Consider the following 14,552-nt stretch of genomic DNA (forward strand, 5'->3'; position numbering starts at 1 on the left):
GACATATAAATATCGCTTACTAATACTTTTTAAATTTACCTTTATTTATTCCGTGTGTGCACATGTGTATTTGGATGGGTGTGCATGCACCGGCAGTATGTTTCCAGAGGTCAGAGGATAACTTATAAGAGACCACGTGGGTTCCAGGGGATTGAATTTGAGGTTTGGCCATAAGCACTATTACCCACCGGATCACCACATATATGTAGTAAACACACACACACACACACACACACACACACACACACACACACACACACACTTATTTGAGATACAGACTTTCTACTCTTGACTGCTGTGTAGACCAGGCTGGCCTTGAACTCATTATATGCTACATCCAACTGGGCTTGCACTTGCTTTAGCCTCCTGCCTCTGCCTCCCAAGTACTGAGATTGTAGGAACGAATGCCCATGCCTGGCTTGTTTTAAGTAAGTATGTACATGCAGTTTTAGGCCTTTTCAGATATTAACCCAAAGAAAGGCATCTTGGCAGACAGGACAAAGAAGAAATCAGCTGTGTGATAGAAAGTCAAGGCTGGACCTAAACAAAACAAAACAAAACAAATCCTGTTCTGCACCCCAACCCTGACTTCTGACCTCAGAATCTCACTCTTTGAAAGGAATTCCACAGTGTTTACTTGAAGTCGTGAAGAAACAGCTAGTGGAACATTCGCTGGTGCCTAGTTCTACTGTGTTTCCTTTCTATGTTGTGGGAGATGCCTAGTGGTTTTCTTTTGCAGCTCACGGCATTTCGAAATTTGTTCACAAGAGAATAAAAGCCAGGGCAGGTGAGATTAGCATATTTAGGCTTGGCCTAGTATGGAGAATTCTGAAAATCCACCTGTGGACAACCGGACCAGTGTACTTCATCCACTGCTTCGCCAAACAACACAAACACAGTTTGTTCACGAACCATTTACCGAAGGAATTCAGATGTCTGCCTTGGGTTATCTGAAGGTAGCTAAGCCTGAAAAGGAGATAGCCCTGTGGCAGCCTGAGGGAACAGTAATTATAAAATAGGTCCAGGAGATGAAGGGCAAAGGTGATGCTGGTAGAGACCGAGATGACGTGAAAGTCATGAGTTTCCGACGTAGGTCGCCAAATCCATCCAGCTTTCCTCAAGTTGCCATGACACTTCGAAGCCAAATATGCAAAAGGTACTACTCCAAGGCATGTCCGCAAAGGGGCCTCCTGGTGTTTGGTTAAAGAGGAGGGTTTTGCAGCACCCAAAGGCCTCTAGAGAGTATCTGCGGACTATGGCAGTAAGAAGTCTGCCAGACGCTCCCCCAGTGCCCATTGCCCCCATGATCTCCTCTGTCACTGCCTTCCCCCACCCCCACCTGAGTTGGGAACAGTGGTTTGCCCTGTGACTGTAGTCACTTCTGATTACAGTCAGCTGTTTTCTTCTCCTCTCAGCCATTGGCAAGACTTGGAGGAGCAGAGATTATGTCTTTCCTTTGCTCAGGGACCAGGCATGGGCAAGCGTCGTGGCTCAGAGGGGACTTTCTTTTTTTTTTTTTTTTTGTTAGTATAATAACTTTTTTATTCAACATCTACAAGACTTTGTTGTCTTGTAGTTTTAAACCAGATTTATACAATCTCAATTTTTTAATAGTGCAACCTGTACAAGCAAAAAAGGGGGGAGGGGAGAGGGGAGAAAAAATTTGGGGAAGGGGAGGTAAGGAGATAAAAACCAAAAGACCAATTGTCCCCTCACTCAATTTTTTTTATAAACATCTATTATAGGCGAAACAAAACTTACCCATGTTATAGATAAGTGTCTATTCACATTTGTACATTAGCATTTTAAACAGCGGAGATAATCTCAACAATGTCTTACAGCACATTAAACAATATTCAAGTTACTGGGTAACGAGAACATCATACAGCAGAAAGAAGCCAAGTGTTTCTCACTGTCTAGTTTACAACTCAAGTACGGTTTCCGGTTCGAATAACAAAGCAGAGTCAGATAATGAAGTAGAAAAGATTGTGTGTAAGACAGAAGCCAATCATATTTCTTCCTAAAACTATGCTTAAGTTAAGGAAAACGTAACTTATGATAAGGCTCAGAGCCATGTTTGCAGCACAAATTAGGAATACTATTAACATATTAAAATGAACTTTTAAAGAGTTTTATCACAAAAAAAAAGTATGCACTTACTACTTTAACAAGAAACTTGGGTCAGGGAGGAGCGGGCAGGGTTGAGGGCTAGAAGCAACACCCAGGTATCAACACTAGAAATGCAAAACCCAATGCTGTACATGTCCAATGTTTCTCTCCATATGTGACTTCTGTGGTAATCTTGATTACACATGCTTTCAAAGACATGCACCGTCAACAAAAGCTACAAATGAACCTGAATGCATGGCACGCAACGCAACCCTTCACTTCATGCTGTAGGAGACATTGTTTAAGTTGGAAAATAAACCAATATATATATTCAGTATTTAGACTTGAAACACATGCATTCGGGGAACTCCCACAGTCATGACAAGGATGTACTGTGTTAACCCTGAGCACTGTAGAAAGGAAAAGTAAAGCCAGTTTGAGAAGTTCCAAGCCTTTTCAACCAACTGTGGCCTTGTAGCGTTTAACAAACTCACAGACAGACTGACACATATGCTCACACACACATACATCCGCTCTGCTCACCCAAGGTAAAAGTGCACAGGCAGCCCCATGGAAGCAGGAGGAAAGACATGTGTCCCCTCTGCTCTGTTCGCTGTCAGCTTTGCTGCCTATTTCCAGGTTTTCCACAACCCTCCCCCACCCCCCAAATTAACTAGAGAGCACAACTGAAGTTAAAAAAAAATTCTTTGGAAAGTGTCCCTGATTTTTATGCAAGTGGTGCTCTCACAGCACTCAACCACGCGAGGAAGCCGGAAGCCGCTGCTCTTTACACGTTGCTCAAGTTGGTGATGCTCTGTGGGTGATGCTGTTGCCACAGCTACTTTTGTTGGACTGCCTGTGCACATTAGAGCCTCTTTTTTTCAGGAGGGACGCAGTCCATTATCCCCACGCCCACGCCCAGGGCAATGCCTACCCTACTGTGAGTTCCTTTTCGCATTTGTACATTTTAAGGAAAATCAGTACCCTACTGGTAAGGAAAACGCTCTCTTTTATCCGAACAGTAAGAAATTTGAGGTTGAAGAATTCAACTTTCAATAACCTTGGCCTGGAGCTTTTGATTGGTTTGGGCCAGGTGGTTGGCAGAAGGTGAGGAACATCACCTCAGGAACACAGGCCTCCTTTATTCATCCCTTTTGCTTTGTCCGTTGAGTCACCATGCAGAAATTATTCACCGGTCTGCTCACAGGGTGCTGGGGAGGAGCCTATAAAATCATGGGCTGAATTTGGAGACAGATTACCACAGTTACCGGACCTACACGAATGGTTTTCTCACAGTCGTAAGGGAAGTGGATGATGCTTTACCGCCAGTAAACTTGACAGATATTAACAGGGCGGGAACTTAGCTCCTCAGATTGGCTGGAAATCCATCAGAGCAAATATGTAGACATACAGTACACACAATAACCGCCCTGCCCAAACACTCCCAGTCTAACTTGTCTGTGGCTTATGATCAATAGAAGTAAAGGGGTGTCACCCCCAAGCAACAGTGACACTGCTTAAGACCACAGAAAAGAGCTTAGTGTGCACAGTGTCTCCAAATAGTCACAAAGGAAGAGCATAGTCAGCAAGATGTCTTCTCAGTCCTCAGCCGCTGCATACCGTGTGCTTCCTCTCGGGTCACCTCTAAGTGTGATCCCAGGCTTGGGTGCAGGACGGCTTGAGAGATGGGACTGCTTAGCATGGGGTCAGGTAGGCCTGGGCTGGATCCAGGCTCTGCCACTCGCTGATTATAGCCCGTGGCCTCTCGGAGCTTCTGTCACAGTTTCACGGAATAGAGACCTCCCTAGCTCTCTCACCTGCCTCACAATGTGGCTGTCAGGCTCAAAGGAGTCCCACAGATAAGTCTGTCTGTGTGAGGTTTGCAGTGTTTAATAGACTGAAACGCCACCCCCGTTAGAGGTCCGACCAGACCATTACCGTCTCTCAGCCTGTTTGTCAGTATCTCTGGGACTTGGTTCTCCTGGTGATGCCTTCCATGAATTGTCCTCTAGGTCATCAGCACAAGCCCAGCTTCCCAGTAGCTGAGGAATTCCGGGTCCTGGTTGAGGGTGCGTTCGTTCATTTGTGAAGCTCCTCCACTGCACACCTTCATCTCCAGCTGGAGTGGCTGCCCGTTTGGTCCTTTCCCTCCTTCCACCTTGGATTTTGAGGCTGCTGAGGGGAACAAGCTGCTCAAAAGGGGGTGAGGAACAGAGATTAGCCAGTTCTGTTCCAGCCTGTGTGCAAGCACTGGGACCCGAGTCCCATCCTCAGCATCCACATAAAAAGCTAGGGGCGGCCGCATGTGCCTATAATCCCAGCTCTGGGTGGTGGAGACAGGAGGATTCCTAGGGCTTGCAGGCTTGCCAGGCCAGCCAATCAGCAAGCTCTAGGATCATACGAGGGTCTGTCTCCAAACAAAGAAGCCAACAGTGGGAGGGCAGCAGAGATGTTCAGGTGTTTGATCCATTACTGCTCTTGCAGAGGACCCCAGTTCAGGTCCCAGAGGTCATGCCTGATACCTTACAACCTCCTATAACTCCAGCTCCAGAGAGCTCCAAAGTCTCTGGCCTCTGTGGGACCTGGACTTACACCCATATATCCCCCACCCTACATAATTAAAAACATTAAAATTTTAATGATGAACGTAACTGAAGAAGATCCATGACATTGACCTCTGATCTCTCTCTCTCTCTCTCTCCCCCCCCCCCCCCACACACACACACGAGTGTTCACAGAGTCCAACACTAGAGAGAAAAGTTAACCGGTGTTTGATCTCTCTCTGCCTTGCCTGACTCACTCATGGTAGAATGTGAACATTCTCTCCTTTTCTATTCCCAGTTAGTAGTCAGGAAGTATGCCTTGCCCGTGCCGGTTTCCGGGACCCAGAGCAGCTGTTGGTACAGAAGTGGTTGGTGAGCGTGCAGGGGCTGAGCAATGACTAGAGGATGCTTTGTGAAGTTTTTGCTTCTGGCTTAGAGTTCCAGCTTCAGACTTCTTAGTTGGGTGTGGTGGTATTTCCTTGCAACCCCAACACTTAAGAGCCAGAGATAGCCTGGTCTACGTAGCAAATTCCAGGCTAGACCTTATCTTTAAAAACAAACAAAACCAAAGAGCCCTTCTGACTTGTTTGTTGCCAGCAGGGGCTAGCCATCACCCTGTGCAGTGAGAGTAGACAAGAAACCCATTTCTCATAATCCGTGTGGAACTTGTATAGGTTCCTTCCTTCCTTCCTGCCTTCCTTCCTTTCTTTCTAGCTTTCTTAACTAAAAGTTATTTTATGTGTGTGGATGTTTTGCTTACATACATGTCTGAGTGGTACATGCATGCCTGCTACATGCCAAGCCAGAGGTGTTAGATCCCCTGGGACTGAAGTTATAGACTGTTATAAGCCACGTGGGTGCTGAGAATTGAACCAGTCAGTGCTCTTAGGTGCTGAGCTGTCTCTCATGGCCCCCATGTGAACTGTGGCTTCTTCTTTTTTCTTTCTGTTTGTTTGTTTTGAGACAGGATCTTACTGTGTAGCCCTGGATGTCTTAGAACCTGTTATGTAGATAAGGCTGGCCTCGAACTCATAGATCTGCCTGCCTCTGCCTCCCAAGTGCTGGGATTAAAAGGGTGTGTACCGCGGTCAACTGCCCTGTGGGTTTCTAAAGATCATTCTTAGATGGAGTCACTGGTTCCAGCATCATTGAAAAGGCCATTGAAGGCCATCTAATCATCATGTTTGACTCTTGAGGTAGCATGTAAAAATGTCTGAGAGAGTGTTTGTCACACGGACTGGGGCTCAGGGCTGGAGGAGGGGTTCTAGGTCCCAGGTTCCAGCACTGGGTAACCTGTGGAATTGTTTTAGCTGCAAAGATGAGAGCTCGTCTGCCCTCTTCCTCATCAGCTGACCTCTCGAGAAAACGTTATGCTCTGTCTGCTTGACAGACTATTTGCACTTTAGGAATGAAATTTGTAATGTCACAAAATGTATAACCAAATAATAGCAGGTAATGTCTTACAGTGGTGTGGCCTATACTATGGTTTGCACAGGGCCTGCCACTTTGTCTAAATGCCACCCACCTTGTCTGTAGTGCCAATAGTGGGTAGGCCTGGCTGGTATTGTTTTGGCTTTATAGATAATATATGGAACTTGAACTTCCTCCTGCCCAGTTCCCGCCCCATCGAGATCCCGGGTGTGGTACTACAATATCTCAAGGCCGGACAGGCTAAAGGCAGGGAGGTCCTGGGTTCCTTGAGGAACCTCCTTGCAGCTGTTGATCACATCCTCAGTACACCTTGCTGGTTGACACACATCTGCCTGCCCTCCCCACTGTGCCATCTTTAGAACAGTATTCCAGGCAGAAGATGACTCCACCAGACATTTCCAGTGGTGGGTAAGATGTGACGTCTTACCACGCATGCTATCAACTGTGCCTTTGGGAATAGAATCCTGGATTTTGAGGATCATACCATAGCACGATCTCTGCCAACCTCAGTTTATTTACCTGTAAATTGGAAATGATTTCTCGCCATACCCACCTCAGAAGGTTACCCTATTGACTGGGTGCAGTGGTACATGCCTATAGCCCTAGCTGGTTGGGAGGCTGAAGTGGGAGGATTGTTTGAGGCCAGGAATTCCAGGCCAGCCTAAGCAACATAGACTGTGTCAGAAAGATGAGCACAAGTATACACCCACACACATGCAATCACCGTATAAACCAATGGATTAGCTCCTCTGACATCTTACTGTAACTGAATGTTGAATTAATAAGGATTAGTTCCTGTATGTGCATGAAGCATCCTCTCACACAAGTGTGCATGAGACGTCTGTCAGCCTCTTCTTGAAGGCCCCCGACCAGAGACTCCGAGTAGAGTATTTGCCTTTTGAATATGTACACCATCCCAGAATGGCTGAGTTTGCATCCCCACGAAGGACTCTTGCCATTGTCTCTGATCACTGATTCTGCAGCAATCCGGTTCACTTCAGTGGGAAAGCTTAGAGACTCCATAAATCTGCTGGTCAGGAGGACCAGGCTCAGCCTCAGATTTTAAGAATATAGCTGGCCTTATAAAAAGAAAGTGCAGTCCACTCCTCCTCTTCATCTGACACATATTTATCCTACTGTAAAATTCCTCCTCCTCTGAGAAGAGCTTTATCACTGTGCTTCCCTCTCTTTGGGGCCGATGTCACCACTGCCCTGCCACCCTAACCTTGGAGTTAAGAGTCATTCAGAGAAATGACTTTCTAACCCGTGGATCGAGGTGTGCAAATCATATCTGCTGTCTCTCTCTTGCAAGGCTCCGAGTTCTTTAACCGTGGGAGTTGTGTTCCTGGAAGCAGACACAGAGCTTGGCACATAGCAGATACCCGTTCTGCAAGCGTCCATTTAAGTGATCATGGGCAGTTTTGTTCACTGTCCAATCCTTTGTTCAGATCAGAGTTCTGAATGAAAAGAGGAGGTGGGCTTCTCGGGGTGGGGGTGGGGGTGGGGGTGGGGGTGGGGGTGGGGGTTATAGACTCCAAATGTCTCCAGGCAGTCCCTCAACTTCACAGCAGCAGTTCTGGTCTTCTGGCAGCATCTATACAAACGTGAGGACCCAAGAAGCACTTGCCTCAGGCAGACTTGAGGATGCAGAAGATAACTGAACATATCTTGGAGATGCTTTCTTGTAGTTCATAGATAGATACCTTTTCTGCTTTATGGAGGAGAACATATATTTCAGCACCTAATTTGGTAAGCCGATGTGGCCATAATTATATGGATTCATTTGAGGTATCTGTGGTATAATAGTGGTGTGGGGGTGGGTGGGACACACATACATACATACACACACACACACACAGAGAGAGAGAGAGAGAGAGAGAGAGAGAGAGAGAGAGAGAGGGGCGCCAACTGGTTGTGGTGGCATAAGTAAGAATAAGCACGCAAGCCAATCACCTCAGCCCAGAGCTTAATAATTCCCCAATATTCTCGGACCTACTACCTTGCACAGTTGACTGAAGCTTTTGGTTGACACATGGAAGTGATAAGAAACTCCATGGGTTATTTGATTTGCTTTCTTCCTTCATCAAAGCTGCAAACACTGCTTACAATTGAATTTTGTCTTTTCTTCTGTCTTGCAGCGGAAACGGAAGCAGAGTGCCCAGGATGAAGATGCCGTCAGCCTATGCAGTCTTGACATAAGTGTAAGTTCAGTTCTTTCTACCTCCCACCCCGCCCCCGGCACACCACAGCACCGCTTTTAGTACAAATGTCATCTGTTACCACGCTGCTTGCTTTAAGTGGACGTCCAACTGTGGAGATGTGACTTACAGGAATTTTTTTTTGTTTGTAATCTCCTCTTCATTTTACTGGAGAAAGTTGCATAACCAACTTGAATTTCAAGACAATGCATTTATTGCCTATATGTTTCCTCTCCAAATAAATTATAAACGTAGGCATCTGGGTAGCATCTAGGTGGATCCTACTATGCATTTCGAGACACTGGTTCAAGAAGACAGATTGGTGTTTTTCTCTTGGGAGGTGGGTGGAGTCAGGGGCCTGGCCTGATTCCAGCAGCTGGATGGCCCAAAGGCTGGAAGAAGATTCTTGTAGGTGAGTGGGTCTGGGTTCAACAGATCTTAGTCAAGATTCTGTACTTAGCATGCATGTGGAGTGATTCCTCATCTGGAAAATAAGGCTGGAAAGACTCCACCTGACACGGTGAGTGAAATGTAGCAACGAAAATGAGAATGCCAAACATGACACCTGATGTTTGAAAAGCCAGGAAACCTGGCTACATTGTGTCTGTCTGCAAAAGCGCGAGCTTGCAGAAGAGGCTCAGCGATTTGGTAGCTGGGAGCTGGTGATGGCGCAGGTAGGGAGCCCCCTGGATTGCCTAGATGTTTCATTTTGCTGACTTCCTATACATGGACTTTGGTCCTATGACACACTTGAGAAGTCTCCCCAGGTGAGGGCTAGAGTGAGCTCTCAGGAGTCCCAGGTTCCTCCTGTCCTCCTATCTCTTCTTCTGAGATATTATTTGGGATCTACTCTTCATGCGTTGTGGATCCATGTAATGTTGTGGTATTTCCTACCGAGACTGTGAGAGTACTCTAGGATGTGTGAAGGCTCAGCGTCTTCATTTGGTTAGACAGTTGGTCTTCTAAAACCATTGTGAAAACCAGAAGCTTCTTGAATATCAATTATTAGGGTCCCATTTAATGCCACTTATTTGCCCAATATGAACAATGCTCTTTTAGCTATTTTTAATTATTGTCAAATTTCCTGATGTAATAGCCTTGATGGAATGATCCTGAGCTGGCTACTAATCATGTACTTGAGTGTCTTTATTTCACCATATGGTGTTTATCTAGCCTAGTCTTTTAGACCATCAGATGATGGAGTTGGGCCATTTATCAGGTTGCTGTGGTAACAAGATGTTCCTCTGGGGTTCTCTTTATTCATTGGAGATTGTCTTATTGATGGGAAGCTATGGAACTTCTTGTATCAGCAGTAAGATTTATTGCGTGTTTGGGAACTTTTAATTTTGTGGCACTTTACCTTTATGACTTTTAGGATCTATAGAGTCTTTTTTGTTTTGTTTTGTTAAGTTTACTTTTTAAAAGATATTTATTTATTTTACATGAATGTTCTGTCTTCTCACACACCAAAAGAGGGGATCAGATCTCATAACAGATAGTTTTCTTTTAGCCACTGTGTGGCTGCTGGGAATTGAACCCAGGACCTCTGGAAGAGCAGTCAGTCCTCCTAACCACTGAGCCATCTATCTCTCCAGCTGAATCTATAGACTCTTTGGCCCTCATGCAGATGAACTATCCACTTGAGGGACAGAGCAAATGTCCAGGCATTTCTAAGATTCTGCCTCAGCCTACAGTTTCCTCAGCTGCAACCTGGTGTTTTGATGCCTGTCTCTAAATATTTTTTGTTTTTGTTTGTTTTGGTTGGGTTCAGTGTTTTTGTTTTATTTTGTTTTGTTTTGCTTTGTTTTTTACCTGAGAACTGCTCATCTGATCGGAAAGGATTACTGGCAGTTTTAAGTTTGATTTAGTTTTTGTCTTGATGGGCATTAATGGCCCTCCCTCCTTACTCAGCCCACCTAGGTCTCCCTCCTTACTCAGCCCACCTAGGTCTCAGACAATGAATAATTTCTAGATAATGATTTCCCCCGTGCAATTACAGATGTTTCCTCTTTTCTTGCTAACTCGTGTATCATGTTTTGTCATAGTAATGAGATTTTCTAGGAAAAGAAATAAACTACCCCATTTCACTAATTCACTCCCTAAGGGTTTTAGTTCTGGTCAGGCTTATTTCTGATTTGCTTGGCTTTTTATCTTGGCAAGTGGGTCTCCAGAACCTAGTCCTCTACTTGTTACCACAGAGTGTATAACAATTGTACAAGTTAGAGACCCAGAGGCTGTTGTAGGGACTTCCACTTCCATGAAGTTGCTGTGTTGCAAGTTCCACCAACCCTTAGAGTCACAGAGAGCTGACAGGAAGTGTGGAAGAACCAGGAGAAGTGAGAAGGAGTTTCTCACTTCAAACCTGGAGCCTACCCTTGCTGAATGAAGCAGTGGTTGGAACCACCCCTGAGGAGACGGTTCACCACAAACACAACCATATCTAAAAATCTGAACCCCGTGAGTTAGTTTTTCTGATAAGGAAGTGGTCTTTATTGGTTGGTCAGTTTAGACTTGAAGGAACAATGTCTTTGTGCTTTTAAGTGGCCATGTCCAGGAGAGTCCTTGCAGCAACGGTCCTGAAAAAGTGGTGTTTCTGCTGTTGCTATTTCACAATCTTGTCCCAAACCGGCCAATAACCCGAAGACTCAAGCAATCCCCCTGCCTCTGCAGCAGGGACTGAGGCATGTGTCAGAACCGGCTAAAGAGTTGTTTTGTGCCTAATGCTCTGTGTAAGTGGAAAGTCTGTGGAGGGAAAAGGTAGGTTTCAGTTAGTAGCTCTTGGTGGTGGGTGTGAGGGTGTAGTGAGATAGGTACTCTCAGTTCAGACCCCACTTCCTAAGTGATAAGACAGCCACAGGATGTGTGCTTTGAACAAGAAATTGCTAGCTAAGATGGGCATCTTTTGGGGTCAGTAGTCAGGTTCCCATTCAGTCAGGGTAAGGGTGACAACACAGCCTGCTTTTGGTCCTTTAGAATGAGAGGTGGGGGAGGGGAGGGAAAGAGGAAGGACGGGGGGGGGGGGAGGGAGAGGAGAGGAGAGAGGAGAAGGCCTAAGAAGTACCTCCATTTATGATGTCAAGAGCTAGGAGTTGTTTGTTAATCACCCATTGATCAACAAGTGTGACACTATCAAGCATGGTGACACTGTCAAGTATGCATGGTGTCACTGTCAAGTATGCATGGTGACACTGTCAAGCACGGTGACACACACACACACACACACACACACACACACACACACACACGCGCAATCAATCCCATCATTTAGGAGACATGAGCAGAAGAATTTTGAGTTTGAAACTTGCCTGAGCTATAAAGCAAGATCTTAAATCACACGCGATTCCTTGGCATCTGTAGATCCCGGCCAAGCCCCTTGGTTGAAAATGCCTTTTACAGGGGTCACTAGAAGGTCTTGAATCCCAGGGAAGGATGACTTGCCCACAAAGCATTGTTATCTCGTTGGGACTAGAACGTCTTCATAGTTGACAAAATAATTGGGGTCTATTTTTCCCTCACCACTTGAACTGATCCATCACCTGATCCCCCAGCTTCCGGAGAGGATAGAACAGAAACTATTTCAGAAATGAAAAAATAAGGCAGTGTATATTTTTGAGAACAATTTGCAGAGTGGAGAAAGCTCCTGGCAGCCGCCTCCAAATCTCTCACGTCAGAGGATATGAGTAGGCTGGTGGTGGGGAGATAGCTTCTCCCACTGCAATTTGCTGGTTTAAATCCTGATGGCTGAGAGGTGCCTGAGTGGGGAGCTTGGTGAGTCCTTGCTGTCCTAAGAAAGCCAGCTGTGCCCCAAAAATGGCAATGGTGCCACCGAGGAAATATTGTTTGAGCAGTAGAGCATTTGCAAGCTTGACGTGCGATCGGGTTTGATATTCGTTGCTGCCTTCTATGTCCACAAAGTTACTATGTCCATGTGTTCCCAAATGCTCTGTGTATATATTTTAAGCCAGTCCTTTAGGTTTCTGTAAGCATGTATGATTTTTTTTTTAATTCCCATTTCCTTATTTCTCTCTCTCTCTCTCTCTCTCTCTCTCTCTCTCTCTCTCTCTCTCTCTCTGTGTGTGTGTGTGTGTTTACACGTGTGCCGTGGAATGTGTGTGGAGGTCAAAGGACAGCTTACAGGAGTCAGTTCTCTTCTTCATCCCCGTGAGTCCTGGGGATTGGGCCCTGGTCATCAGGCTTGATAAGTGAATGCTTCTCTTGCTGAGGTATCCTGTTGACCCATAAGTACAGCCAGTTTTAAAGATTGGGATCATGACACACATTTATTTAGTTGGGCCCTTTTCACTTACTATTTAAGAGTACATCAGTGTGTCTCACGATATTCTTTAATAACGTGGTTTTTAAATAGCTGCATCGTCAAATGAAGGCAACAGATTCATTCATCCCATCCTTTCTTAGGGATTTATGTAAGCACAGACTTCCTCTGTTATAAATAATACTGATGGGCATCCAAGAATACGCCTGTGTAATCCCTTTACTCAGCAGGATCAAGTCCAAGATATGGAATTCCTGGCTCACTGGCTGTATCCCCTGAGCAGCCATATGTTCCTCCTGTCCGTGGGAGGTGGGAGCCATGCTAGAGATGCTGAGTCTTCTATAGAACCCGGCGGGAGGGACTCATTCTCTGCTGCCTGTCCTGTCCCTTTCTCTCCTCAAGCACCACCTTCCGGTTGCCGAGTCTGTGAGCCTCGTCCCTCCTCTTCCGAGGGCCCTCTTGGCTCGACTGTGAACTGGTGCAGATACATTGTTGCTTTGGTCCTCTTGGCCTCTGTGGAAAGCAGCATCTGGACCTGAGGCTGGGGGAGGAGCAGGTTAGAACTCCTTGCCAGTTTGTAGAGATTGAGATAAACTCCGGCAAGGACTACTTGGGGCAGTGTATCCTGCCTCATGCATTTGAGTTCCTTCTGCAGTGACAATACGTCTTCTGTCATCCCCGTGAGGCATCTTGTTCTTTCTCTCCCCTGTCCAGAGGTGAGAAAACAGGTCAGCCGCAGCCTTTGTGCAGGAGAGTAACCTCAGGACTTCCTCCATAACGGAGCCCCTTTCTGTGTTTGCCTGGAACTGTGTCACTGGACTCTGTGTTTCCATATACCACCAGGTTATCCTGGTTTATAATCCTTACCTCCCAGACTCTGAAGTACTCTCAAAGGAGGTACTATCTCAGCCCTGCCCACCGGTCTGGTCTAACCTGAACCACTGCCTTTCACCAGTTTCACACACAGCTAGCCATTCTGATTTTCTTACAGTTAGGCCCCGTCCTGTCACCAGGCCTTTGCACACGTTGCCCACTGTGTCTGGAATACACTTTCTCTTCTCCTGACTCTTACCCACTTGCCCTTCATATCCAGCTGCCAACTAAGCCTTCCCAGGGTTCTTGCATTCTTCCCTCTAGCCACTTCCATGTTCCCGTCCTCCCAACATCACAGACACGTGTCCCTGTCATAGCGGTAACTACCCTGTTCTGTGATGCATGCTTGGGTCTCACCCTTCCCACACAGTCTCGGAGCTCTTTACAGGAGAGTCCCTGTGTGCTGCTGTTTTCATGTACTCAGCAACCTGCACGGGCCTTACTTAACCCACAGCAGACGCTCAGTGAGCGCTGGATTAGAGATGGGCTCAGTGCCTCTTCTGTCGTGTGGATGACTGAAAGGAAGGGCGAGAAACATTATGAAAGGGAGGTAGGTGGAATTTAAAAATCCTTAGACAGAAGCTGAGATGAATTATTTATCCAGATCGTTAATGCTTAGGTTTTGGACTCTGATCATTCCGCAGACTGTTTTGAATTTATTACAGAATATAGTACAGTCATGTTCTGCTTACAAGTTTACTGGAAAAACTATGAACTCTTAAAGGCAAACTGTTATGACTTAAGCAAAGGAGCCCATAAAGCCACATCATGTGACAGAGCTCACTTGGGAGGTTTACTGGGGAGGGAGTTTACAGAGGCTGCCTCTGGGCAAGGTCGGGGGGAGGAGGAGTGGAAAGAGGAGAGACTGGCCTTTTATAAGTGGATGCAGCACTAACGCAGGGGTTGTGCTTCTCATAGTGACAGTGGGAATGTGTCACATCTTGGCAGCTAGCGATGACGTCTGCTGTCGCTGGGTCCCTGGGGGCAGATGGTGGATATGCCCGGTTGCTAACACAAACAGTATTTGTCATCGGTGCTTCATAAACAAGTCTGGGGTGAGTGAGTGAGCGAGTGAGTGAACGAGGGAGTCTCGGTCTCAGGCTGGTTACTTGGAAGGGTGTGTCA

At 46.2% G+C, this 14,552-nt stretch overlaps 2 protein-coding genes across 5 annotated transcripts in view; both read left to right on the forward strand.

The window, feature by feature from the left end:
- Nucleotides 1-14,552, forward strand: part of Il17rd (interleukin 17 receptor D) — a 254,656-nt gene that overhangs the window by 211,140 nt on the left and 28,964 nt on the right. Inside the window, exon 16 of the mRNA XM_063275628.1 lies at nt 8,222-8,284. The gene's annotated coding sequence lies outside the window, so the exon portion shown is untranslated. The remainder of the gene's footprint in view (nt 1-8,221; nt 8,285-14,552) is intronic.
- The window catches only part of Arhgef3 (Rho guanine nucleotide exchange factor 3), a 280,324-nt gene that overhangs the window by 138,001 nt on the left and 127,771 nt on the right, over nt 1-14,552 (forward strand). For all 4 annotated transcript variants that reach the window (XM_017600023.3, XM_006252575.5, XM_006252574.5 and 1 more), the window contains one exon: nt 8,222-8,284. In XM_017600023.3, coding sequence (XP_017455512.1) covers nt 8,222-8,284 — 63 coding nt within the window. The remainder of the gene's footprint in view (nt 1-8,221; nt 8,285-14,552) is intronic.

The sequence above is a fragment of the Rattus norvegicus genome, chromosome 16, assembly GCF_036323735.1.
Source record: "Rattus norvegicus strain BN/NHsdMcwi chromosome 16, GRCr8, whole genome shotgun sequence".
Lineage (NCBI taxonomy): Eukaryota > Metazoa > Chordata > Mammalia > Rodentia > Muridae > Rattus > Rattus norvegicus.